The 26,468-nt window shown below is 39.2% G+C and overlaps 1 protein-coding gene across 5 annotated transcripts in view; it reads left to right on the top strand.

The window, feature by feature from the left end:
* Positions 1–26,468, top strand: part of LOC108708144 (mitogen-activated protein kinase 13) — a 204,330-nt gene that overhangs the window by 104,035 nt on the left and 73,827 nt on the right. For all 5 annotated transcript variants that reach the window (XM_018246522.2, XM_041582011.1, XM_018246520.2 and 2 more), the window contains 4 exons: positions 6,531–6,589; positions 8,368–8,476; positions 13,546–13,575; positions 15,454–15,501. In XM_018246522.2, coding sequence (XP_018102011.1) covers positions 6,531–6,589; positions 8,368–8,476; positions 13,546–13,575; positions 15,454–15,501 — 246 coding nt within the window. The remainder of the gene's footprint in view (positions 1–6,530; positions 6,590–8,367; positions 8,477–13,545; positions 13,576–15,453; positions 15,502–26,468) is intronic.

The following is a 26,468-nucleotide window of genomic DNA, read 5'->3' as shown; positions in this document are numbered from 1 at the left end:
CTGGAATTATGCAAAGCTCATAGGTGGGGGAAATACTTTCTGTGTTTAGATCAGTCAAAAGCCTTTGATAGGGTGAATCACCAGTAACTATGGGCTGTTTTGTCTAAATACGGTATCCCGGGGCAATTTATTAGTTGGATAAAAGTTTTGTACAAAGGGGCAAGAAGCCTCCCACTAATTAACGGTTGGCAGGGTGAAGACTTCCAGGTTGGGGCAGGAGTAAGACAGGGGTGCCCTCTGAGTCCTTTGCTGTATGCATTTGCGTTAGATCCCATTCTTAGGTCACTGCAGGGATGTAACTTGGAGGGTATCTGTGCACCCAGTGGTCAGCGCCTGAGGTTGGTAGCCTATGTGGATGATGTGACAGTGGTTATCTCAAAGCCTGAAGAGGTGGAGAGAGTCTCCTGTTGCATCAGAAGCTACTCAGAGGCCTCAGGGTGAAAAGTCGGAAGCTGTGTGGAGTTTGGAGGATGAGCCCAATTTTGAGTTAAGAACCTTCCCTGTTGCCTCCTCTCAAGTTAAAATACTAGGGGTTACATTTGGGAGGGAAGATAATGCCAGGCTAAATTGGGAAGAGATGTTGGATACCGGTTTGGCAAAAGTTCAGCATTGGAAAGGTTGGAAGCTGACCTATAGAGAAAGAGTTAACCTTATCAAGACTTTTCTGATCCCGTTGTTTTTGTATGTGTCCTGTGTGTTCCCTTTGCTCGAGTCTATAGCTTATTCTTCCAGGTGATCTGGGGCCTGGGGGAGTAGACTAAACCCAGTTAAAAGAGGGGTAATGTTCCTGCAGAGGAAAGAGGTAGGTTTGGGGATGGTCTGTCCTGTGACCTTCTTTGGTGTCATGTTCCTAAAGTTTAACTTTGGGGGTCTGACTCAAGGAACAAGCTCCCGTGGGAAAGTTGTATCAGGTCTTGTGCATCGTATTTTATCATGGACTGGCTGCAGGGCGGTAGGGCAAAAGAGGTCCGTGTAAAACAGAGCTATTTCCCACCACACATTGCCCATGCCCTTAAGCTGATTAAGAGGTGGGGCATTGGGGCAGCAGAAATAACATCAACTCCAAGGAAGCAAATCTATGCCAGGGTACTAACATCTTTCTTTACTGTCCCACTGGCTATAAGGGACTGTACCAGCAAAACCCTGGTGGAGATACTAAAATATTTAAACAGTGTGAGACTCCCCCCAAAACTGTTTGATAACTCCTGGCTGACACTGCAGGGCAAGTTGTATGTGCGGCCCACAGTGCGGGCAACATGAAATATCTAAGTCATGTAAGAAAAGAGTGTCCCTGGGGGTGTGGGGTGGAGGAGAGTCAAGAGCACTTTTTGGTGGATTGTTCGGTGTCAAACAGTTTATATGAGGGTGTGCTGATGGTGTCGGGTATTTTATATATATATATATATATATATATATATATATATATATATATATATATATATATATATATATATATATATATATATAAATGCTAATGACTATGCAGAAAGACTATGGGCTCATTCATAGGAAGCACTGTATTTATTATACTGTCAGTCATTCAATATCATCTGTGGTCTATCCGATGTATGAAAACATTTGGGAAAGACAATGAATCAATAGACCAAACAATTAGGAAAATCTTAAGGGAAATTGTGTTTATTAAGGTGAATGAGATTCAGAAAAAAAGCGTGAATGAAAAAAATTGGATGAACTTTAATTTCTCTTGGTCAAATTCTTTGTAAATAATGTACATATTGTAATATAGTGTCATTTTGATATACTTTGATTTTGTTATGCTTTGTATTGTTTTTAATTTTAAATAAAAAATCCCTATCTGATCCCCCTTGAAAGCAGCAGTACTGTTCTGCTTTATGTCAGCTGAGATTCTAGTTATCTGTATAACAGAGCATTCTGTCCCAGTGGCACAGATTCTATCTATCTCAATTATTTAGGGTGTTTTTGCTAAAATAGCTGTCATCTGACGTTAGGATGGAACTCCCATACATCATTTGAATTGCACACTGAGGGGCCCAAAAATATATTTTGCAGGGGGGCCCTGTGACTCCAATATCATTCCAACTTGCAGTGCAGCAGTAAAGCGTGCACTTAGTATAGTAGTATTCTTAATTGTTTTGATTCCTTTTCTTGTTTGGAAGTGAAGTACCACGTTCATTGCATATTTCAAGTTTTTTCCCTCATGTCTCCTGCTATGTGATTCTGTGCAGATGCATGCACATTATTGATCAGTGTTTGGGAGAAAGTAGGGAAAAAGTGAAAAGAAGCGGCCTGAAAAAAATGAAAAAATCTTTTTTTTTTTTTTTAAATGTATCTGTTTAGTTGGCAGAACTTGGGCTAATATATGGCTGAGGTTTTGTAGGGCTGCTTTTCCATTTATTTTAAAGCTATTCAATTATGTTCACAAATAATTTTTTATTTTTCTCAAATTTAAATATGCAATTTAATGCTCATATTCAGGTGAATTTTATGTGGAGGATTCTATATTTGATCAAATCCAAACTTTATGTATTAGGTGCATCCCTAATGCAAAGTAAACCTCAAATTAGGTTCAATATTAAGCCATATCTGGTGCCATATTTAAATTTTATAAATATTTAACAAAACACATCAATTATGAACAAAAAAGCTGCTTTCAGTTGCCCAGAGATTTAAAGTTACGTCACTTTAAGGGAGAACTAAACCCTATTTAAGAAAAAGAGGACCCCTGCTCCTGATGCTGAAAAAGTACAAGGACCAGGACAAAATTAGTGGAAACTCTGAGTGGAAGTGAAGTGGTCTTAGATTTTAGTTTAGCTCTGTATCTGAACAGGATTTAGCTGAATACTGGATAGGGTATGTTTCTACCTTATTTATTCCCATTATATAATACTCAATGTTTTTATACAGCTAATCAGGAATAACGTATTACAGTGGACCTGCATATTTTCATGTCATTGGGAAACACAATATAAAATGCTAAAGTTATTCACTTTCCAATTCCAGTGTTGTTTTTGCAACAAAAATCAGATTATGGAACTGTTCCATTAAAGCCCTATAGAAAGTAATCAGAACCAAATCCAGCTCAACTAATAAATGACAGAATCCTTTAATCATCTTAAAGAGGTATGTATAGTGATGACGGAAATTTTTAGGTAGGTTTCACCATGAAAAAAGCCCATATTTGTTGTTGTGCGTCAAAAAACATGTCACCCATTGACTTCAATGCATTTGGCAAGTTTTTTGCCATTTCACAAATTTCTCGGCAAAGCGAAACTAGTCAGATAACTAGATATGTATCATATTTTGGAAACCAGGCAATCCAATACATTTAAAGGGGTTTGTAAAATTACCCATGTGGGCTAAACATTTTGCAGCATGCTCTGTTATTTGTTGTTGTCCTTTATTAATGAGCCTTCTGCTGCCTGGTAGCTAAGGTAATTATGTCCTACGAACCTGAGAGATTAAAATTCCAAGCCTGAGAACTGCAGAACCACAAATGCAGCTAATTCAAACTGCCTTAGAATATTGCTGGCTACATCATAACAAAAGTTAATTTTTAAGGTAAACTAACTTTAATTCGACTAGGTCTGCAGGACTGTGTACAAGTGGCCATTTTCCCTTGTTCTGTTGCCTGAAGAGGTAAAGAGGAGAAATGGGATGCATTGAATCCACTATTTTGGATTCGGTCGAACCCCCGAATCATTTGCGAAACATTCGGCCGAATACCGAACCAAATCCTAATTTACATATGCAAATTAGGGATGGGAAGGGAAAAACATTTTTTTACTTCCTTGTTTTGTGACAAAAAGTCACACAATTTCCCACCCCGCCTCTAATTTGCAATATGCAAATTAGGATTTGGATTCGGTTTGGCCGGGCAGAAGGATTCTGCCGAATCCAAATCCTGCTAAAAAAGGCAGAATCCTTGCCGAATCCCGAACCGAATCCTGGATTCGGTGCATCCCTAGAAGTTTGTTTGTGTTTGTGTTGTGTTGTCCTTCTCATTTTGTATTGCTAGTTAAACAAGCAATGTAGTCAGCAGCAACAAGGGCTAAGGTTCAAATTGTATTTAAAGGGGTATAGATTCAGGAGAGGAAAAGGTATTTTTCCCTCTTTACGCATAGGTAAGGTCACATTTGGAATATGCAATTTTCCAGTACTTAAAAGTGCTTAAACTGGTTGTATTGTTATTGCTACTTTTTATTATTTATCTTTCTATTCAGGCCCTTAGCTCCTGTATCTTATTCAAATCAATGCATAGTCGCTAAGGTAATTTGGACCCTAACAACCGGATTGCCGATATTACAAACAGGAGAGCTGCTGAATACAAAGCTAAATAACTCAAAAACCACATGTAATAAAAAATTAAAATCAATTGGAAAGGTTGACCAAATTCAGATTATTCAGATTACAGAAGCGGGTGCTATAACTACAGATATGGAATCCGTTATCCGGAACCTATTATCCAGAAAGCTCCAAATTATGGGACAACAATCTTCCACAACTCACATTTTAACTCACATTTGTACTTGTTCCAAACTAAAATACTACTAATCCTTATCGTAAGCAGAACAATCCTGGTGGGTTTATGTTTAAATGCTCTTTTAGTAGATTTAAGGTATAGAGATCCAAATCCCAGAAAACCCCAGGTCCTGAGCAGGCCCGGATTTGTGGAAAGGCCACCTAGGCCCGGGCCTAGGGTGGCAGGATTTTAGGGGGGTGGCATGCTGCCGAACCACACCCACATTGGTTCAAAAACACTGGGGATGCGCTGTAGATACAATAATTCGTTAAATCCCCATTGCTCCGGTCCAGATGATGAGAATTTGCATGAATAAAGGGCAGGGGACAGGGGCGGCAAACGCTGTGGGCCTAGGGGCGCCCACTATGTAAATCCGGCCCTGGTCCTGAGCATTCTAGATAACAGGTGTCAGACCTGTTTATAGAAATCTATCATGGGACAATACCATAAGGCTTGGGCTAGACAGGGCAGAAATCAGCCTGCTGAAATCTGCAGGCTGATTTCAACCCCTACCTGAATCTTTTTTGTCTGCTTGAGTCTGGAAGCCTTGTGTCGACTCCTGCGCAGGAGTGAAGAAACCTGAACCTGCAATTCACTGAGACTGTTCACACCAGAGCCGACCCAAGGCTTCTGGACGCAAGCAAACAAGAAGATTCGGCTAGCGGTAAGGGACTGTAATCAGCCTTTGGATTTCAGAAGGTTGATTTCTGTCCCAACTGGCCCTAGCCTAAACCCTCTAATGGGTTATTTAGCAGTAGATCCTTCCAGCAATACAAGGGCATCTGTTCAGTTTAGAAGAAAGGAGTAATAATGGGTGAATAAATGCACCTGTCACGAATTTGTGGCGAATTTCGGTGCCGGCAAATAAATTTGCGAATCTCCCGTGAGAATTCACTGTCTGCAAAAATTTTTGAAAAGTTGCTTGCGTCAAAATCGTCTAGAATCAACACTATTCAGACACCATTGACTTTAACGACAGCATCGAAATTGTCGCAAGCGACTTTTCAGACGCGCAGCCAAAATTGGACGTGGGTGGCAATTTTGGAGTTCCATGTTTTTTTACCCAGAGTTTTCGCCGTTTTACGAATTTCGCTGGAAATTCATGAATTTTTCAGCGCAGCAAAATGCAAGAAATTTGCCCATCACTAGAAGGAGGTTTTATCTTAAAAAGGTTGAATTACCTTTTAGAGAGGATTAAAATACAGGATTACTAAAACTAGCTCTTAGTACAAAGTTGATTAAGGGACTGGTCTTTGATTCAGGAAAGAATCTTTTTGTCTTTTGAAGGAAAAACTTCAACTGGGGTTTTTTTTGGTTTTCTTTTAACAGTTTGTTAAAGGCATGTTTCTTTTAGACAAAAGGTGAAACACAATGGATATGTGTTTTTTTCCAATCTAAATGACCAAGTACTATGTTACTAATTTAGCAATGCAGTCCCACTCCCGTTTATGTTCATTTGTCCATCAAAGGAGTACCTTAATGCAAGTGTTTGTAGCATCATAGCAACCATTTAGCAGTTTAACAGGGTAATTGTGCAAAACTTGTATACTTTATCCAGCTATAGTCACCCATAGTAAACAATCAATAGGTACCATTAACTGGTCTGCTGCTTAAAAGCAAACAGCCATTTTGCGGCTATGGATTACTAGATGTGGGCAACATGGGGGCTCAGTGTGTAGCACTGCTACTTTGTACCACTGGGATCCTGAGTTTGCTCCTAGCTTGGGCATTATCTGCAAGGAGTTCAAATATTCTCCTAGAGTTTACGTGGGTTTTATCCAGGTACTCTGGTTTCCTCCACACTCCAAAAAAGCCCAACATACAGGAAGGTTAATTGTTTCCTATTAAGAATTGACTATATTGTGTGTGGATGTTATACTGAACTTACGTTGAAACAAATGAAACAAAGTTCAACGGAAAATTGTTTGTCTCACTCAATTTGAGCTGCCCATTTTAAGATAAATGTAAAAAGTAGAGCTTAGTGTTTCATAAATGTTTGAATTATATAAAATGTGTTGTTTTTCTACAGGTCATTGGACTCCTCAATGTTTTTACATCAGCCACATCGTTTAATGACTTCCATAACTTGTGAGTGAATCATAGGAACTTAATTATTTATAGTGGTCGTTAATGCTATACATTAATTTTAATGTTTCTCTTAAAGGGGATCTAAACTTGAAAAATTAATTGATTTAAACTTACTCAGAGTAGTCTTCTGACATTAAAATTACATTTTAGTGATTTCTGATTAGTAGTTTTCTACTGCTAATTCAAGGCTTTTAACTCAATGCTTTCTTTGAAGGTCAGCGTATCTATGCAATTTCTATTCACTTTGTACAGGTATGGGACCTGTTATCCAGAATACTCGGGACCAGGGGTTTTCCAGATAACAGATCTTTACATGATTTGGATCTTCATGCCTTAAGTCTACTTAAATAAGGATGAATTGTATCTTAGTTTGTATTAAGTACAAGGTACTGTTTTATTATTACAGAGAAAAATTAAATCATTTTAAAAAATTGGATTATTTGGATAAAATGGAGTCTATGGGAGACAACCTTTCTGTAATTCGGAGCTTTCTGGATAACGGCTGTCCAGATAACGGATCCCATGCCTTTATACAATCATTGAACATAGAGTTTCTGACTCTAATTCTAAGAAACTACCAAAAGTAGAAAATAAATGTCCATTACAAAAGTGCTCAACTGACCACTTATAGATCAATTAATGCAGGGGGTTTAGCTGCCCTTTAAAGTAAAATTATTAGGCCCCCATTTATCTGCATAGTCCTGCCACAGACAATATGTAAAGAGACAATATACACCTGTATTCAACATGAGCCCAAAAAGCATTTGTTATAAATGTATTCAGCCAATTGCATTAATTAATTAATTTTGAGCAGTTGAAGTTTCCCTTGAACATCACATACATCACATACCTGTATGTATGATTGTGTTAATGCTTTCAAGAATTTTTTGGACAGGCATAGTATCATAGGCTATTGTGATACTAAAATCTACAATTATAGTATAGATATTATAATTTACAGTATAGTTTATGTGGGTGTATGGAGGGGTTAGTGTGTATGTATGGACACTGGGTTTCATTTGAATGGGTTTGAATTTGATGGACTTTTTTCAACCCAACTTAACTATGTAGTTTTGTAACTTGCCATGTATTTGATTCAAAATATATATCCATGTTTTTTATAGATGCACATTGTGATTTATCCTTGTTTGAAAATGCAGTGTTTATTTATTGTTTATGCATCATTTTCTGCACAGAGACACATACAATTTTAATTACATCTTGATGCAAAACCTACCTTTTTATGTCCTGTGCATGCAGGATATCATATCCTTATTTCCGCTACACACCAATTAGGTTTAAGATCCCTGGCACACAGGACATTTTATGGCACATGTACATCCACAAGTGCAGTTGTCTCAGCATTCAGTTTTATTAAAGATATGTGCTCTATGTAGTTCCATATAGTTACACTCTGCGATGCTCAGTCCTTTCTGTCTTCCGTTCTGAACTGAACTGAACGCTGCTGCCCCTATTGATGCAGGTTAACCCTTGGGCTACTGTCCTTTTTTGTTGTGTTTTAACTCTCAGTTTCTATTCTATTGAATTGCACTGTTACCAATTTATCCCTAAGCTTCTATTATAGGCACCCTGTCAAATATACATGTGATTGTAAAAATGTTACCAGACTAGCACAGCAGCAGTATAGGTCACATTAGTGTACCGACAATAGAACAATGTATTGTCAGTAGTATTACAGCTTACAAACTTTCAGGCCCTAACTCAATTTTCCAAATATTAAGTATTTAAAAAGTTTTTATATGTTGTTCATTTTAAAGCTATCTAGTGATGCCATACATGCAGATTGATTTGCAGAAAATAATGGGACACCACCTGTCTGAAGATAAAGTTCAGTACCTGGTATATCAGATGCTGTGTGGTCTCAAGGTGAGTTTCTTCCTGGTTTGTGCATTTCAAAATCCTGAGTTCCAATGTGCATTACATTGTAGGTGATACACAATATCTACTACAAATAGATGAACATATTACTGCACTGGTGCAGTAATCCCGTTTGTTTCAATCCTCCTTGTCTTGATTAACCAGAGTTGAGCATCTGAAAGGAACATAGTAAGAATCTGCATCACATGGTTGTTTGGTTTGGTGGATCATATCATAGTAATTGGCAAGCAGAAATTAAAAACAGAGAGGGTACATTTTTATAGTGCAGTAAATATCTATTATAATACATCTAGCTTTAATAAATAACATAGCTATAATATCATATATATTTTATATATTTAAAGGAGAACTAAACCCTAAAAATTATTGGCTAAAAATGCCATATACTGAACTTATTGCACCAGCCTAAAGTTTCAGCCTCTGAATATTGCCATGTACAGATTAGCTATGAACTTCCATATTTCGCCAGCAGCGTAAATGTTTTGAAACTACATAAAACACAAAGAGATGCATATATCATTTTATCCTTCCCCTCTCCTTCCAAATCAACCAAAGGGATCTGAGTCGTTCCACTGTGTATACAAGGACATACACATAAAAATATGGTTTATTCATTTTAATGCGAGATACAAAGCACCCAGATATTATCTGTTGGTGGTCAGATTTATAATTGTGTCTGTGTTTGTAAGCAAGATAGTGTAGTAGTTGACCAGAAGTAATGTCAAAAATCAGACATGTTTTTAAGAAATTGGCAACATGGGAACCTTTTTTTTCCATTGAAAAAGCAGATGTAGCATAGCGAATAGGAGGTTCTAGCCAAATAAAAAAAGCAAAAAATGCCCATAGACTCTAATGTAGGTTGCTGCAAAAATTATGTGTGACAAAAATTTGTCACACGCAACAAAAAAGTTTCACAAATTTTTTGGCCAAAGCAAATGGGACAGATTTGCTCATCAATACTCCATTTACTTGACAAAAATTTCTGCTATCCCGGCTAACTTAAAAGCCATGAAAGCACTTTTTTTCTTACCAGCCTCAACATTAACACTTCTGTCAAACCACAAAGGTTTTGCTTTGCAACAACGTTCCCTGCTTAAATGGGGAATATATTGAAATGTATATTTATTACGCAGCATTTTAAAGACATCACATTTTTCTTCTGTGTTTTAACCCTGTGAAAAGCCTTTAACAGGTAATATGTTGCAGAGGTACCCTTATACCTGTGCATTTATTTTATATTATGTGTTTTAATGACGCCATTTTAGAGTTGTTTCTGCAACATCATCTCAAAGGAGACCACATTATGATCACTATTCCCTAAAAGTTCACCCACGCACATGCTAGAGATGAGTCCAGTATTATTAGTTATTGTAAGGTCTAAAAGGGCCTAGTAGTTTCTTGAATGAGCTGAAAAAAAGTTGTCATTCAGCATGTTTACAAACCTGGCTGGATAATTGAAGTCCCCCATAATAATAACTTGTAAAAGTAGCTGGGCTTCATTTTCGCCACTTATAAGATGTGGCTTGATGATGATCATTTTATTTGTAAAATTTTGCACAGTTGAAATCTCTAACCCCACCATCCCCAATGCAATGAATGGTTATTTCTTTAGAGCCTGGCTTTACTTCAGGTTTTACATAAAGACAAACTCCTCCACCCTGCTTAATCCCCCTCTCCCTCTTAAAAAGGGTGTAACCATTTAAATTCACAGCCCAGTCACATGCTTCATCACACCTGGTCTCCGTGATACCAATTATATAATCGTTTTTAGAGCATGCAATTAACTTTCCCATTTTACCTGACACAATCCATGCATTTGCCAGCATACAGCTTTTCCAAGATTTTCTGCACTAAACTATTTGCTTCAACATCTGGCCATTCTTTTTTAACCTTGGGGTCTGTCTCTTGATTTCATCTTCAATCTACTCCCTTCTCGTGGTTTCACTACTATACTAGTGTTTATTGATCATCAACAAAAATGTCTAATTTGGCTCCTTGGTGGACCTCATAAGCAGGGGCGCTCCGCCAATGAGGCGAGTTGAGGCACTCACCTCAGGCAGCAGCGGCTCCCTGGTTGCCAGGGGTGGCAAAGATGCCGCTCCTGGTAACTAAGAGCCGAATTTCCGGTTTTCAACCCAGAAATTCGGCTCTTCTAGTGCAATCGCGCTCTCTGCACTAGCGAGGTGGACTCCCCCAACCCCCGCTCAAGGTGAGTGTGGTGGGGAGGCGGCAAAAACAAAGGCCGTCTCGGGCGGCAAATTGGGCAGGATCGCCCCTGCTCATAAGGTTGTTTCTGAGTGTGGAATTTAGTTCACTTCTCAGTTTTGGAGACTTATTTGTACTATCTTGCAAATCAAAGTTACTTTTTCTTCAGCCTTCCACTCCCATTCTATCAGTTAAACTGAAAGGAGATATTGAACTTAAAGGAGTTGTTCACCTTTAAATTAACTTTGACATAGAGAGTGATATTTGCTTATTGCTATTGCTTTTCATTTTATAATATTTGTGGTTTTCTAGCTTTTTAACCAGTAGCTCTCTGCTTTGCAATTTCAGTAAACTGGTTGCTAGGATTTGCTTTGATTAGGGTCCTAAGAGTCTCTAGGAAATAATTCACACCACACCTAGTATGTTAAGCAAAACCAATAAAGTTAGTAAAATAATCAAGTCAAATAATTCAGTCAGCAGAGAGGTCTTAAGCAGGAACTAAAGGTGACCATAGACGTAACAATTAAGATCTTTTTTGGAATACACACGTGTAGAGACGATTCAGTACTAACAATGGCCGATGTTTGGGTGCCTTCAAAGGTACCTAATCAAAATCTTCCGTCCAGTCGGATCAACGAGCTGACCAATATTCAAGTCTTCTGCCGATATCAGTTGGCTCTTTTCCCAAATATTGTACAAAAATTTGTTTTGTACGATATTATCTGTGTGTCTATGGCCACCTTAAGGGTCCTGGGCAGCACGCACATTTACTCCACAGGAGAGATCTCAGCCAACAAAATGGATACCCCCAGTTTTATATGCTCTAATAAACAATGAGCTCATACATTAAACCACTTGGTCAACAACAGATCTTGCTTCTCATGCACACATCAGGACCTGGCCAGACTTCCAACAAGCACAAAAGAAGCAGAGATCTTATCGGATAGTACATATTCTGCCCTGGTTATAATAAAGGAAGCTTTTGAGAACTTCCAGGAACCAATATGAGCCACCATTGACAAAAGCTCTCTCATAACAGGGTCCAAAGCAACCACATATTGATTTGAATAAGAGACTGAAATATGAATACGAGAAGGCCTGACTAGAAAGATAAATACAAAGTAGCAAAAACAACATTTGTAGCCTTACAGAGCAGTTTTGTTTTAGACCTCCATTTGAAAGCTAGAAAGAGTCAGAAGAAGAAGGCAAAGAACTCAAAAACTATATAAAAGTTGCTTCGAATTAGGCATTCTATAGCATACTTAAATACAACATACTAATACTTAAAGATGCCTTTAAGAGCAATACCTCAAAGTCTACTCCTTTTTCAGAAAACTGGGTCTCCTTATTGCCTCTAGCTAAATTTGCTATGATTTATGATTATGAAACCCAATGATTTTTTTCCTCCTTTGGGTGCCAGCAAGCTAAAATCAATTAACATTCCTAGCCAATAACTACACAGTTATACAATATGATATGACTAAAGCTTACTAAACTTCCACATTTATGCTAGTCATAAAAGGGAAAATCTCCAGTTATCCTGTTCCAGAAAAAAACTTGGACAATGCTTCCTAGGACCTTTTACCATTACTCACTAAGTGAATCCAGTAGCCTTTCAGCTAAAGCTTTCTAACTCTTTGTGCATCTATCCCATGTTTAATTCAGCTATGCTAAAACCAGTATCCACTAATTGCTTTGTGCATGGTCTGCTCCTCCCCTTGCTCCAGTTGTTGCTCATTGTTGGCTCTAGCTACATTTTCTATGATTTATGATTATGAAATCCAATGGTTTTTTTCCTCCTTTGGGTACCATCAAGCTAAAATCAATTAACATTCCTAGGCAATAACTATATGATATGGCAAAAACCAACATTTATGCTAGTCATAAAAGGGAAAGTGATTCAGAATGCAAAGTTGGAGATCAAGTTTGGTTATCTAAAGTCAACCTCAGGTTATCCTGTTCCAGAGAAACGCTTGGGCAATGTTTCCTAGGACCTTTTACCATTACTCACCAAGTGAATCCAGTACCCTTTCAACTAAAGATTTTTAACTCTTTGTGCACAGTCTGCTCTAGTTGTTGTTGATGGAATTAGCAGCCAAGTTATTCCTTGTTCACAAGTGAAAGGTAAACAACTTCAGTACCTGGTAAAATGGAAAGACTATGGTCACAAAGAAATCGCTGTGAAACCCTCCTCCAACAGTCATGCAAATAAACTTGAAATGCACGCAATTTATAAAACCTACCATAACAAACCAGCATCTTCTTGAGGCCACTCCTAATTCTGGGTGTTTAAGCCCCTAAAAATTGCCTGGTTGTCTTGGTCTCTCACCAGTTCTTGATGGATTATGCCATTTGACTCAGATTTATTGACTTTGTTCCTGCCTCTAATGTTCCAACCTTGGCCTGCTGACTGTGTCATTGAACCTGCGGTTCCTGCTTCTAACCCTGACTGCACCTCTTGTCTTATCATGTTATTGACCGATCCCACTGAGTTCTTCTCAATCAACTGGTTTCCTCTTCTATCTTCGGGTGTGCTTAATGTTGTGTGAGGTACTTGTAGGTCACTCTCTGTTTTATCGCTCTAGTAAGTCTGCTTATATGAACTTGGAATTTGGAATGACATTTAGGGGCTCATTTATTAAACGTTGAATTTATCTGGTCGAGGTTTTAAAGGGGAAAATGCAAAATATTTGTATAATTGTCGAATGTATTTGTCGTTTGATCTTCGACAATTTTCTATTTTATTCTAAATATGTTAGTAGTTAAAATAATCCGGATGTTCCTCACATTAATTTGAATTCACTGATTATTGTAATAACTTTTTTTTATAACTTTGTACTCTGTTTTTCTAGTACATTCATGCAGCAGGGATCATTCATAGGGTAAGTACTGAGATAAGATTAAAATCTAAAAATGTAGCTCTTATTTGATCAAATAAACATGATTGGCTGGGTGTATTATTGTTGTAGTGTAATGTCCTTTTTGATGTTAAGATGTGTGTGTGTGTAAGCTTTGAGGCATAGAAGTACATTTACTTGCATCATTAAACATTTACTTACTACAGTGTTTTTAAGAGTTAATATGTTATAAGATCTTTTAACTTCCTCCCCGTTACATTACAGTGAGAATATGGCTTTCCCTCCTAGATGTCCTTCTGCGTTAAACTCAGTGGGGCTCATTTATCAACACCGGGCAAATTTGCCCATGGGCAGTTACCTATAGCAACCAGTGATTAGCTGTTTGAAACCAGCTGCAAGTAGAACAATGAATGCAGCAATCTGATTGATTGCCATGGGTTACTGCCCATGGGCAAATTCGCCCAGTGTTGATAAATGAGCCCCAGTGTGACTATAGTAGATCATGTAAAAAAAAATTAAAAGCTGAAACAAATAGATTGTTTTCATCATACTTTTACAATATATGAGAATATTTATATAATTTTTTTGGTTAAAATTTGCATAAATTCCAAAACCTACTACATTTACCATACTATGCTGGTATAATTATATGCTCTGTTTTTAATCATCCAATATAAATCATATGTAGGCATTGTCTGTTAAGTTTACTATTAGTTCATATTAAGATGTAGTTTTAGATGTCACAGTATGACACATGCCTTTATTAAAGGCAAAGTAAATCCTTGTTAAAACCCTCACTCTTCTTGAACCACAACACTGAAGATAGCTAACAGTAGAATGCTTAGTGTCCTCTAGCAAAATTTATAGCAAATGTGTAGTGATGAGAGAATAAATTCGCCTGGGCCAATTCCGTGATTTTTTGCCGTTTCGTGAATTTTGCAGGAAATTCACTAATTTTTTAGGCGAAGTGGGAGAAATTCGCTTATCACTACAAATGTGCAATTACTAGACCCCTTTGGAAATAGTGCCTATAATGTTATCTCACTTAATGATTGTTGCAAAAAGGAAATATACTGTACAAAAAAACAAAAACAAAATTTCAGGTAAGCAAATTATAGTTCCTTAAGATCAATACTTCAGTAAATAGATTGGGTCTCCATTTTTGTTCGCCTAAGCTTTGTATAATAACATTTTTCTATTCCATCCTAGATTTAGAAGATGTTAGTACATGTTGCACCTAATGAAAATCATTATTTCAAATATTTAACAGATATGAAACACATTGTTAATAAAGACATTATTTGGCAAAATATTAATTAGCAAAGACAAAAATATGGCACATGATCATATTAGCTTAACAATGAAGTGTTTAGAAAGTTCTATAACAGTTCCCTTAAATTGTATCTATTTAGTCTTCAATAATAAATCTGTAGTTTAGGGTCTGCAAGTAGAAATTGATAACTCACCACGCAAGGGAAGAGTCCCAGTTGCACCGCACTGAGCCCTCAGTATGGGGAGTGGACAAACCGAAAAAAGCCCTGTTTGAAGCATGTAGAACTATGGACCTATTAGCATGCTCCATCTGAAGTGCATGAAGTTGTATGCATTTCTTGTTCTACGACCACATCTTGTGAATGTGAAGAAAAAATAATGAAAAGTATTCTCCAGATGACCATGTGGGTAGTTTATTATTGTGGAGGAGGAGTGGAATCACCAAAGTGGAATCACCAATGTGGAGGACAGTGCTTAGAAGTAGTATGAAGCCCTGTGGTTACAGGTCTGTTTTTCACTGTATGAGGGTGTACTTGAAAATTGATACAGCAGGGAATTGATTTGAAGTCAGCCAATTTATTAGATAAATCTTTCATAAAAATACATAGTAATTATTCTTTTTTGTTACAGGATTTAAAACCTGGCAACCTAGCAGTGAATGAAGACTGTGAGTTAAAGGTATGCAAAAGACTTAAGAACCGATTTCTAGTATTCATTACTGCAATAGTACAGTAGCATTTCAGTAATTATTTTACCTCTTTGTTTTGTTGCTGTGAGAATCTTAGTAAGCTACCAGCACCAAGGAAAACTTCAGTGAAGGAAGTAATCCATGGTCTTTAAAATTTTAAATTTAAAAAAAAAAAATCCATTTTTTTTCTTTTAACATAACCTTGTAATATTGTTCATTTAAAGTTCATGATATTTCTCCTTTAAAAAACAAATCTCTGTATTCAATATTCAAATCTAACAATAACAACAAAGGTTTGTGTTTATGTGTCCTTACTCCAATGAAAAACAGTTTTGATGCTCTCTGGGAAAGCTCACAAAATGATTTCTAAAGAGCATGGGGGAAAACTCACTAAGCGCTGAAAATGCGCTAGCGATGCCTTCGCCGCACTTTGCCAGACAAAGTTTTGACAGGGCACTGCTAATTCACTAAAATCCGAAGTTGCGCTCAGGGAGGCGAAAGGTAGCAAAGTTTCGCTAGCATTAATTCATCAAGCAAAGCGAAGTTACGCTAGCGATGCCTAATTTGCATACAACGCCCAGTTAAAGTACAATGGACGTATATGTAGCAGCAAATACATTACACTACACAAGCCCGGGAAAGCTTCATAAAATAAAATAAATTTGTTATATTGCCCTATACATGTGCACACTGTATAGTTTAGGTGCCATATCTTAGCAAATGTAGGGGGTAAGGAGGGTACCCCCAAAAAATTTACGATCTTCTTCAGCCTATCACCCTTAAAAAAGTAAAAGACGCCAGCATTTTTTGGGACTTAGAAAGCCAGTAGTCCATTGGATGATATATGGCAATTGTAACATATGTTTGTGATTGGTTTCACTAAGGGGAGGGACTACATGTGCTAGTCCTTAAGGAACAGAGCAAGAGAGACTAGTTGGATTCTGCCTATGACTAAGTGCTGGGTAAGCATGAAACGCGTTAGGCGTTAGAGGGGATACTTTCCATGTCTTTTAACTATTGATGTAAATAAAGTATATTTTTTTACCTATTAGCATGCCTTGGAGAAATTTTTGAGTTTAAGGACTGATCTTAAGCCTACATAAATTTTAGGGAAGGGCTAAAACAGGCAGCTCATGGGAGGAAGCCCCATCAACACCCTTGAGTTAGAGCTGTTCTGTAAGTATAAATGGGATAAAATTCAATATGCTGGACAGAGTAACAGAAACATTTAATTGCAGTTATTGCTCAATGGGGCACACCAGTTACAAAAAACAAAGGTTCTCATACTTTTGTCACACACAAATATATCACTTTAGATCATTTTTCTCAGTAAATAAATGACTGTCACAAAGGGAAATTGAAGCCAGTGAAGAGGAGTAGCCTTTCCTACACCCCCACACGAGGAACAGCACCTGGGATTGAGTACAGGGCTGGTCAGTGGCAGAATTGCATAGTAGAATTGCTCCTGCAAAGATATGCAGTTCAACAAGGTTTCAAATCAGAAGGCAAAACCCGTAGTTGAGTTTAGGCATAAGGCAGGTATCAAAGTAACAAGGTCCAGAAATAGCAGCAATAGAATATCTATATAGCACCTGCCACCATAAACCCAAATGTATGTGCCTACCAAGGGGCACTGGAAGTGGAGCAGAGAGAGAAAGGCATTATATTTTTCACTCAATGTAATTTGGTTCTCATTATCTAGCTTTAGGTCTTGCTTGAAGATGTTTAGGTCATATTTATGCATAGATATTGACTTTCAAGTACCACTGTACTTATTATCAAGGAAGTTTACCAACATTTATCAATACAAGCCGGAAACTGCAGAAAATGAGCAGTAACCCAAAATCTTGCATTAACTGGCCTTCATACAGTGTCCCTTTAGCAAAGCTATAGAAACATTGTTTTAGTAGTAGCAGTTCACGGCATACAAGGCAGCAAATTACCCAAAATCCCACCCTAACCATCAGTCTGCCCTCCCAGCAATGTTATAGAACTTACACAAGTGTTTGAATGTGCATCTATTGATAAAGTATGCTCAATACATAAAAATGTATATAATGCTTATTTATAAAAACATGTACGTTTTAGTGAGTTCAGCATGCATGAGTTTAATTTTGTTTTGAATGAGCGACATAAGCCTAAATATTCCTGCTTTTAATAAACCCAATTTACCTTGTACAAACAAGGCAAAATAATGCCTAAGCTTATAGAGGATACACCAAAATGATGCAGATTTACAACTGCTGCAGTGCAACCAAAGTACCTCCAGATGTTTGTTGCAGAGTATAGACAACCAAACAATTTCAAGGGCTTCATTCTCTTTGTCAGTGGTATAGCCACCATTGACAAAGTGCTCTGCTATATCACTGATGAAGTAACATAGTAACATAGTTACATAGTAACATAGTAAGTATGGTTGAAAAAAGACACACGTCCATCAAGTTCAACCTTTTAGTTTTTTTATAATTACCTAACTGCTAGTTGATCGAGAGGAAGGCAAAAAAAAAACCATCTGAAGCCTCTCCAATTTGCCTCAGAGGGGGAAAAAAATCCTTCCTGACTCCAAAATAGCAATCGGACTAGTCCCTGGATCAACTTGTACTATGCGCTATCTCCCATAACCCTGTATTCCCTCACTTGCTAAAAAGCTATCCAACCCCTTCTTAAAGCTATCTAATGTATCGGCCTGTACAATTGATTCAGGGAGAGAATTCCACATCTTCACAGCTCTCACTGTAAAAAACCTCTTCCGAATATTTAGGCAGAACCTCTTTTCTTCTAATCGGAATGGGTGACCTCGTGTCAGCTGGAAATACCTACTGGTAAATAAAGCACTAGAGAGATTACTATATGATCCTCTTATATATTTATACATAGTTACAGTGCCTCTTCTCCAGTGTGAACATCCCCAATTTGGCCAGTCTTTTCTCATAGCTAAGATTTTCCATACCTTTTACCAGCTTAGTTGCCCTTCTCTGTACCCTCTCTAATACAATAATGTCCTGTTTGAGTTTTGGAGACCAAAACTGTATGGCATTTTCTAGATGGGGCCTTACAAGTGCTCTATACAGTGAAAGAATGATCCCCTCCTCCCGTGACTCTATGCCCCTTTTAATATAGCTCAAGACCTTATTTGCCCTTGATGCTGCTGACTGGCATTGCTTGCTTGATAAATCTACAAGGACTCCAAGGTCCTTTTCCTTAATGGATTTGCCTAGTGCAGTCCCATTAAGGGTATAAGTGGCTTGGATATTTTTACATCCCAGGTGCATGACTTTACATTTATCAACATTGAATCTCATTTGCCACTTAGCTGCTCAGATTGCCAGTTTGTCCCCCCCGTAATATTGGAATAACATCATCTTTTCTCCAATCCTTAGGCACCATACCAGATGAAAGTGAATCAGAGAAAATCAGAAATAGGGGCTGGTCTAAAACTGAACTAAGCTCTCTTAGAACCCGGGGGTGTATGCCATCAGGCCCTGGAGCCTTGTTTACATAAATTTTTATTAAAGCTTTATGAATCATATCCTGAGTCAGCCACTGACTAGATTGAGCTGAGCCATTAGTGCAGCTATAAAGTGAGCCTGGGAACTCAGACTCATCTATTGTATACACTGAAGAAAAGAACTGATTTAACACATTTGCCTTTTCTGTATCTGTTACAACCATACTGGTACCATTATTTAATGGAGCAACACTCTCAGCCTGCATCTTTTTACTATTAGTATATTTAAAAAACTTTTTAGGGTTAGTTTTCACCTCCATCGCAATTAACTCTTCATTTCCTTTCTTTGCCTTCTGGATTGCTAATTTACAACATTTATTACAGTGTTTATATTCATTAAATGCAGCTTATGTCCCAGTAGTTTTTAAATGCCTTTCTCTTCTTTCATATTAACTTCTTTACTTCTGTATTAAGCCACATAGGATGATTCTTAGAGCTTCTACATTTACTCCTTAAGGTAATAAATTGAGAACAGTAATGATTTAATATCATTTTAAATGACAAACATTTCTGTTCTGTGTTTTTAGCTGAAAACGTAATGCCCCATTTAATACTCTGTAGAGCAGCCCTCAAGGCACTAAAATTAGCTTTTCCAAAATTCAAGTTTTTTGTTGCCTCAGTATATATTTGTTTTTTGCACCAGACATTAAATGACATTAAATGATATAACATTATGGTCACTATTACCCAGGGGTTCAATGACTTGCACATTTGCTAGAAGTTCTGGGTCATTTGAGATCACTAGATCCAGAATAGCATTTTTTTCTGGTAAGCCCCTGTGCCATAAAATTGTCATGCAACAAGTTTATAAACTTGTTCCCATTAACTGATCTGGCAGTACTGTTGCTCCAGTCAATATTTGGGTATTTAAAATCCCCTATTATCATTACTTTACCCAAACTAGCAGCCTTTTCTATTTGCGTCAGGAGCTTAGCCTCCTCCTCCTCACTTACCTTAGGGGGTCTATAGCATATGCCTATAATTAATTTGCTGGACTCTTTACAGTTGGTGAAGAACTCCACCCATAAGACTTCTGCCCCCTCATTTTCTAACATAACCTCCTCCTTTATATAAGCTTTTAAATCCTTCCTAACAAACAGACATACCCCTCCTCCTTTTCTATTGCCTCTGTCCCTCCGAAACAATGTATAGCCACTGATATTAACTGCCTAGTCATGCGACTCATTCAGCCATGTTTCGGCCATACCAATCAAATCATATTTTTCTCCAGCTCTCCCATTTTACCAGTCAGACTCCTTGCATTTGCAAACATACATTTAATACTGGTACCATATTGAACATATGACATGTGGTCCTCCCTATCCTTGACAGTACCCCCAGCCAAATCTCCTCCCCCATTTTCCCTTTCTTTGACCACTATCTCATACCACTGACAAAGAGTGCATAAGGCCATTATAAAGCTTGGTTGTCTGTAGTGGCATAACAAGAGTTTTTGCAGACTTCTGCTGTGCACAGATTGTGCAAGCTGAAACAAAGAGTTTGACATCTTTAACAAGTGAAGGCCACCAGCAATACCTTGAAACAAACTCCTGAGTCTTCTTAATGGCAGGATGACCAGAAACCATAGAAGCATGAGCCCATTCTAGAACTTGGGCCACCCTTGACTGTGGCACAAATACTTTTCCAGAAGGAAATTCAGGAGAAGACTCTAAGTTGGACAAATCAGACACCGATAAAGAAGTAGGAGACAAAATAAAGTCTGGAGAAACAATAGGGGTGGGTGGGATCGGATTAACCTCCCTCTGCACCATACTTCTGGACAAGGCATCTGCTTTGGTGTTCTTAGATCCGGGCCGATAAGAGATGATAAACCTAGAGAAAAACAAAGCCCAATGAGCCTGACGAGGATTAAGTCGTCTAGCCAAGGAAATGTATTTGAGATGCTTGTGATCTGTTAAAATGGTAATAGGCTGTTCAGTTCCTTCAAGCAGATGACGCCACTCCTCCAGTGCAAACTTAATGCCCAAAAGCTCACGATTACCTACATCATAATTTCTCTCAGCAGGAGACAGTTTGTGAGAAAAATAGGCACAAGGATGAAGAGTCCCTTGAAATTCAGCACGCTGAGATAAGATGGCACCAACTCCGACCTCTGAAGCATCGACCTCCAGAATAAACGGCCCAGCAGGATCAGAATGAAGAAGGATTGGAGCAGAACTAAACAGTTTTTTAAGCGTAACGAATGCCTCTTGTGCTCGAGAGGTCCAGACAATTTTACAAGACTTCTTGTAAGAGACGTGATGAGTGCCACTGTTTGGGAAAAGTTCTTGATGAACTTGCTCTTAAAGTTAGCAACCCCCAGGAAGCATTAAATGGCTTTCAAAGTTGTAGGAACCAGCCAATCAAGAACAGCGGAAACTTTAGCAGGATCCATCTCAAACCCTGAAGAAGAGATCACATTTTAAGACTTATGGAACTCACATTTTTCAAGCTTGGCATAAAGACAATTCTCCCTTAATTTGAGGAGAACTTGTTTTACTTGAGAAAGAGGCTCAGATAATGAAGAAGAATAAACCAGACTATTGTCCAAATAGACAATGACACAGGTTTACAGAATGTCTAAGAGAACATCATTGATGGAATCTTGAAAGACGACGGGGGCAATGCATAGGCTGAATGGCATGACCAGGTATTCATAATGGCCATCCTGGGTGTTGAAAGCTGTCTTCCACTCATCACCTTGATGAATGCGGATAAGATTGTATGCACCCCGCAAGTCTAATTTAGTGAAAACTTTAGCTCCTCTTAGTCTATCGAATAATTCTGGTAATGGTTATCGATTCTTTATCGTAATTTTGTTCAAGGCACGGTAGACAATACATGGTCTAAGCGTGCCATCCTTCTTCTGGACAAAAAAGTACCCAGCCCCGGCCGGGGATGTAGACTTTCCTTTAGAAAGATTCTCTTGAACATATTCTTTCATGGCTTGGGTCTCAGGCAGGGATAATGGTTATGTTCTTCCTCTAGGGAGGATGCCTGCATCAACCCACCAGCAAACCCTGAAGTGCGCGCCTGCGCACTGAACTTCTGAGAGAGACGCGCTGGGAGGTAAGAGAAGCCTGCAATCTCCCTGCGCGTCTTACACACTCTCTCTCTCTCTTTTTCTCTCTCTCTCTCTCTCTCTCTCTCTCTCTCTGCCTCTTCCACCTAGCTGAAACTTCAAAGAAAAAACCAAAGATGGTTGTGTGTTCCACAGGTAGAACACATGACCATCTTTGATTTATTCCGGTAATTAATTGATTAATTCCGGTAAGTAATTGTTAGTGGAAGTACCTGACTGTTTTACCTGACTGTCCCATCTCAGCCTTTCAGTTAAAGTTTCTAATGCTAACCGACTCCTGCTACACAAATATGGCAGCCCCCTCATAGAAGATCATAGGGAGTCAGATAGTAATATAAAAGCATTGTGCAAATAATTTATAGCAAAATTATAAGAAGCATGCAAAGTCAATTCAATGATAGATGCAGGGGCGATCCTGGCCCCTCCGCCGCCTGAGGCAGCAGGCCCCCCGCTCCCCCGGAAATTCGCTCTTAAAGTACCAGGAGTAGCATTTTTGCTGCCCCTGGTACCTAGTGGGGTGCTGCCGCCTGAGGTGACAGCCTCAACTCGCCTCATTGGTGAAGCACCCCTGGATAGATGTAAAAAAACTGTTCAAATTCTGGTGTCAGGATCTCTTTAAACTCTGGCAGTGGTGGCAGTGACATTACGGGATGGCCCCTCCCTCTCCCAATTACAGAACCCATGCTTAACCAATAAATACTTACTGAGCACCTCCCACCTCATCTAGTCACAAGTTCTTGAATTATCCAGGACATTATCGGGAGGGAACAATCTTGACATGGAGAGGACCAGGAAAGGAAAATCACGGAAAGTATGAAAGAATTTTCCCTAGTCCTCTCCATGTCAATACATTACGGGACGAAAATCTGTTCCAGGGCAGGAAGAAATATCCATGCAACATTTAAATGCAATAACTTTAATGAACCGAGTCTCCAAATATTGAGTATTCAGAAGCTCTCATGTCTAGTTTATAGTGAGTGATGAAAGTCCCAGGATGCTGCCCTACAGATTACTTCCAAAGGAAGCCCTGCTTCAGCCACCCAAGAGGCTGCTTGCCCCCTAGTTGAGTGCGCTTTAATGCCCAATGGCTCTGGTAGTTTGAAAGAAGAGCAAGCTTTCTTGATTTATCCATCTTATGCATCTGGAGAGAGTTAGAGTTAAAGCTGTTTCCCCCATTCTTGGACCTGAAGGAAGAATGAATAGTCTTTCAGACTTTCTGATGGAATTGGACCTTTCACAGTAAATCTTAATGGAGGGGAAGATAACACCATCAAGACCTTGCCAAGTTGGGCATGATGGTTTTAAGTTCTGATTGTGGCTTTAAAGAAATGAGCAACTAGTGGATGCTGTGACCACCTGATCTCTGAGAAGTTCGAAATGGCTGAAACATGAGCCCTCAGAGTACTGATACTTAAGCCCTTTTCCAAACCTGACTGTAAAAATTCCAAGACCTCGGCTACAGCTACTGGCATATTCCTAGGTGTTCCTCGACCCACCATGAATGCGTCCCAGACCTTTAAATAATTCCTTGACTTTAACAAAGTCTGGATTACTTTCTAAGAAAGGCCTTGTGCCTCCAGGTTTTGCCGCTCAACCTCCATGCAGTAAGGGCCAGAGATCCTGGGTCTGGGTTGAGAAATGGACCCTGGAATAACAGGTCTTCTGTTAGTGAAGCTTCCAAGGATGTCTATCGACAGTTGAATTAATTCCGTAAACCATGGTCTCCGAGGCCAGGCAGGAGCAATGCAAATCACCTCTGCCTGATCCTGCTTGATCTTCTGCATCACTGCCTGAATCAGAGGCAGAAGAGGAAAGATGTAGTTCAAATGATGAGTCCATCTCTGCGTCAGTGCATCCACCGCCAAGGCTGATGGCTGTGGTTCCCTTGATAAGAAGAGAGAACACTTGGTGTTGTTGGCTGAAGCCATTAAGTCCACTTTTGGCTGCCCCCACTGCTGTACCAGTCTCCTAAAGATCCTTTGACTGAGGCTCAAGTTGTGTTTCCCTACTGCGTATCTGCTTAGGAAATCCACTGCTCTGTTCATTTTCCCTGGTAGATACACAGCTGTGAATTCCAGCAACGTTGATTCTGCCCATTGGAAGATCAGTTCCACTTCGGTCAGGAGAAGAAAGCTTCTTGTCCCCCTTGCCTTCTTATGTAAGAGACTGCGGTGGTGTTCTCGCATCTAACCTTTAGTCTTGTGCCCCTGAGCTGATCCTGAAGGATGGGCAAGCTTGATGAATAGCTCTTAGTTCTAAAACATTTGATGGCACATCTGACCAAGAGCCTGGCCAAGGAACCTGCTTGAGCTCCCCAACCTATCCCTGACACGTCTGTAGAGATTATCTGCCAACTTCCAGGAAATAGTTCGGAACCTTGAGAAAGATGCTGGGGAACTAGCCACCATTGGAGATATTCTCTTAGAACAGAGAGGATTCCACTGCATCCTTGAGGGCTTGTTGCCTTACTAATGAAAGAGAAATTATCCCCTTCCTGCAATCCCAGACCGCCCCTAAGTATTGAAGGTTCTGTGCTGGTGTAAGTTGACTCTTCTGTAAATTCAGAATCCAACCATTGGACTTAAGGAATTTCATCGATTGGTCTCTGTGTACTGTTGCCTGATCTCTCGATGAGGCCAGAATTATTAGGTCATCCAAATGCCCGGCCACCGAAGATGGGCTACCAGTGTTATGAGGACCTACGAGAATACCCTTGGTGCCGTGGATAGACTGAAGGGTAGGCACAGAAACTGGAAGTGGTCCTTGCCCACCTTGAAACGTAGGAACTTCTGATCCTGCTTGAAACCTGGGACATGATGATAGACATCTCTGATATCTAGAGAACACAACCAATCTCCCAGAGCAAAGGCCGCTTTGACTGATTCTAAAGATTTCATTCTGAAATGCTGACAATGCCTGATTGACCTTGGCCAGGTCCAGGATCGGCCACCATGTTCCTGATGATCTCTGGATTATGAAGAAGGTTGAGTAGTTCCTTTTTTGTTCATTGGGGCAGGCACCTTCTGTGCTAACAACGTTGAAAGGCACCCTTGGAGGGCAATTTTCTTCTCCGAACAAGCGGGAAGTGGAGATGGGCTATAGGTAGGAGACGGAAGAACTATAACTATAGTCTGCAACCTTCTCGTATGATACTTTGGATCCATGTGTCTTCTATAGATTTATCCCAGGCAGTCCAAAACAGCATTAGTCTTGCCCCTACTGTTTGCCCCTGGGGAGCACCACCTTCAGAATTGTTTGTGAGAATTGTTGATAAGCTTTCCTCTAGCAACTCGAAAGAATCCCAACTGACCCCCTTTTTCAGTTGCTTGATCTTTAAGCCTCTCGTATGGAACGAAAGGATCGATGATCATACGAAGATCTAGAATTGAAGGGGCTTCTTCGCTTAGAAGACCGTTTACGTGGATATTTATGCTTTCTTTTTTTGAGGTAGCAATTGACTCTTGCCTCCTGATGCTTTGAAGATCAAATCTTCCAGCTTCTTGCCAAACAAGAACTGTCCTTGAAATTGTAGAGAACACAGAGCAAATTTGGAGGCCGCATCTGCTTCCCATAATCTAAGCCATAAGGCCCTTCTTGCCAAGGCTGCTAGAGAAAGAGATCTAGATGCTAATTGAATCTTGTCAACTAAGACGTTGAGTAGAAAAGCCGCGCCCAATTTTAGCTCCTTCAGACCCTCTATGATGTCAGCTTTTAATGCTGAATCCACATTGGACAGCCAAACTTAAAGGGATTTGATCACCAAAAGACTGGCAATTGCAGGTTTCACAGATTCTCCTGCTACTAAAAAGGCCCTTTTTAGATCAGTTTCCAGATGCTTATCCATAGAATCCCTTAACGTTGCCTGATCTTCGATTGGCAATACTGTACATTTAGAAAGTTTGAGGACTGCAGCATCCACCTTTGGTATAGTAGTGAAGTCCTTAATGTCAGCCTTTCCGAAGGGATGACGTTTACTTAATCTGGCATGAGTGGAACTGTGTTTGGACACAATATCCAATTCAGACTTGACCAAATCCAGCATTTCCTGATGAAGTGGAAAGGACTTTGCTTTTCTCTTGGATTTAGACAAAAATGCAGATGAAGTTGCCTGTTCCTCCTGCTGAAGAACCAAGGAAGCTCTCACTGCCTTGATTAAGGGCTGAACTAGGGCAAAATCAAAGAAAGAATGATGAGCCTCTTCAGATTTAGATGTTATAATAACTGAACCAGCCCTTGAATCTCTATCATCCTCTGGGGTGATGGTAGCCTCCGTCGGGTTTCGTTTGTCTCCTGTTAATGACTGAATCCAACATAGAATGTTGGCATTGGGGTTAGCAGACTGCCCTGCAGTAGCATTAAGACATGCC

This window comes from Xenopus laevis, chromosome 2L (assembly GCF_017654675.1).
Source record: "Xenopus laevis strain J_2021 chromosome 2L, Xenopus_laevis_v10.1, whole genome shotgun sequence".
Taxonomy (NCBI): domain Eukaryota; kingdom Metazoa; phylum Chordata; class Amphibia; order Anura; family Pipidae; genus Xenopus; species Xenopus laevis.
The sequence above is the reverse complement of the archived record's forward strand: the minus strand, read 5'-3'. Positions and strand labels throughout refer to the sequence as shown.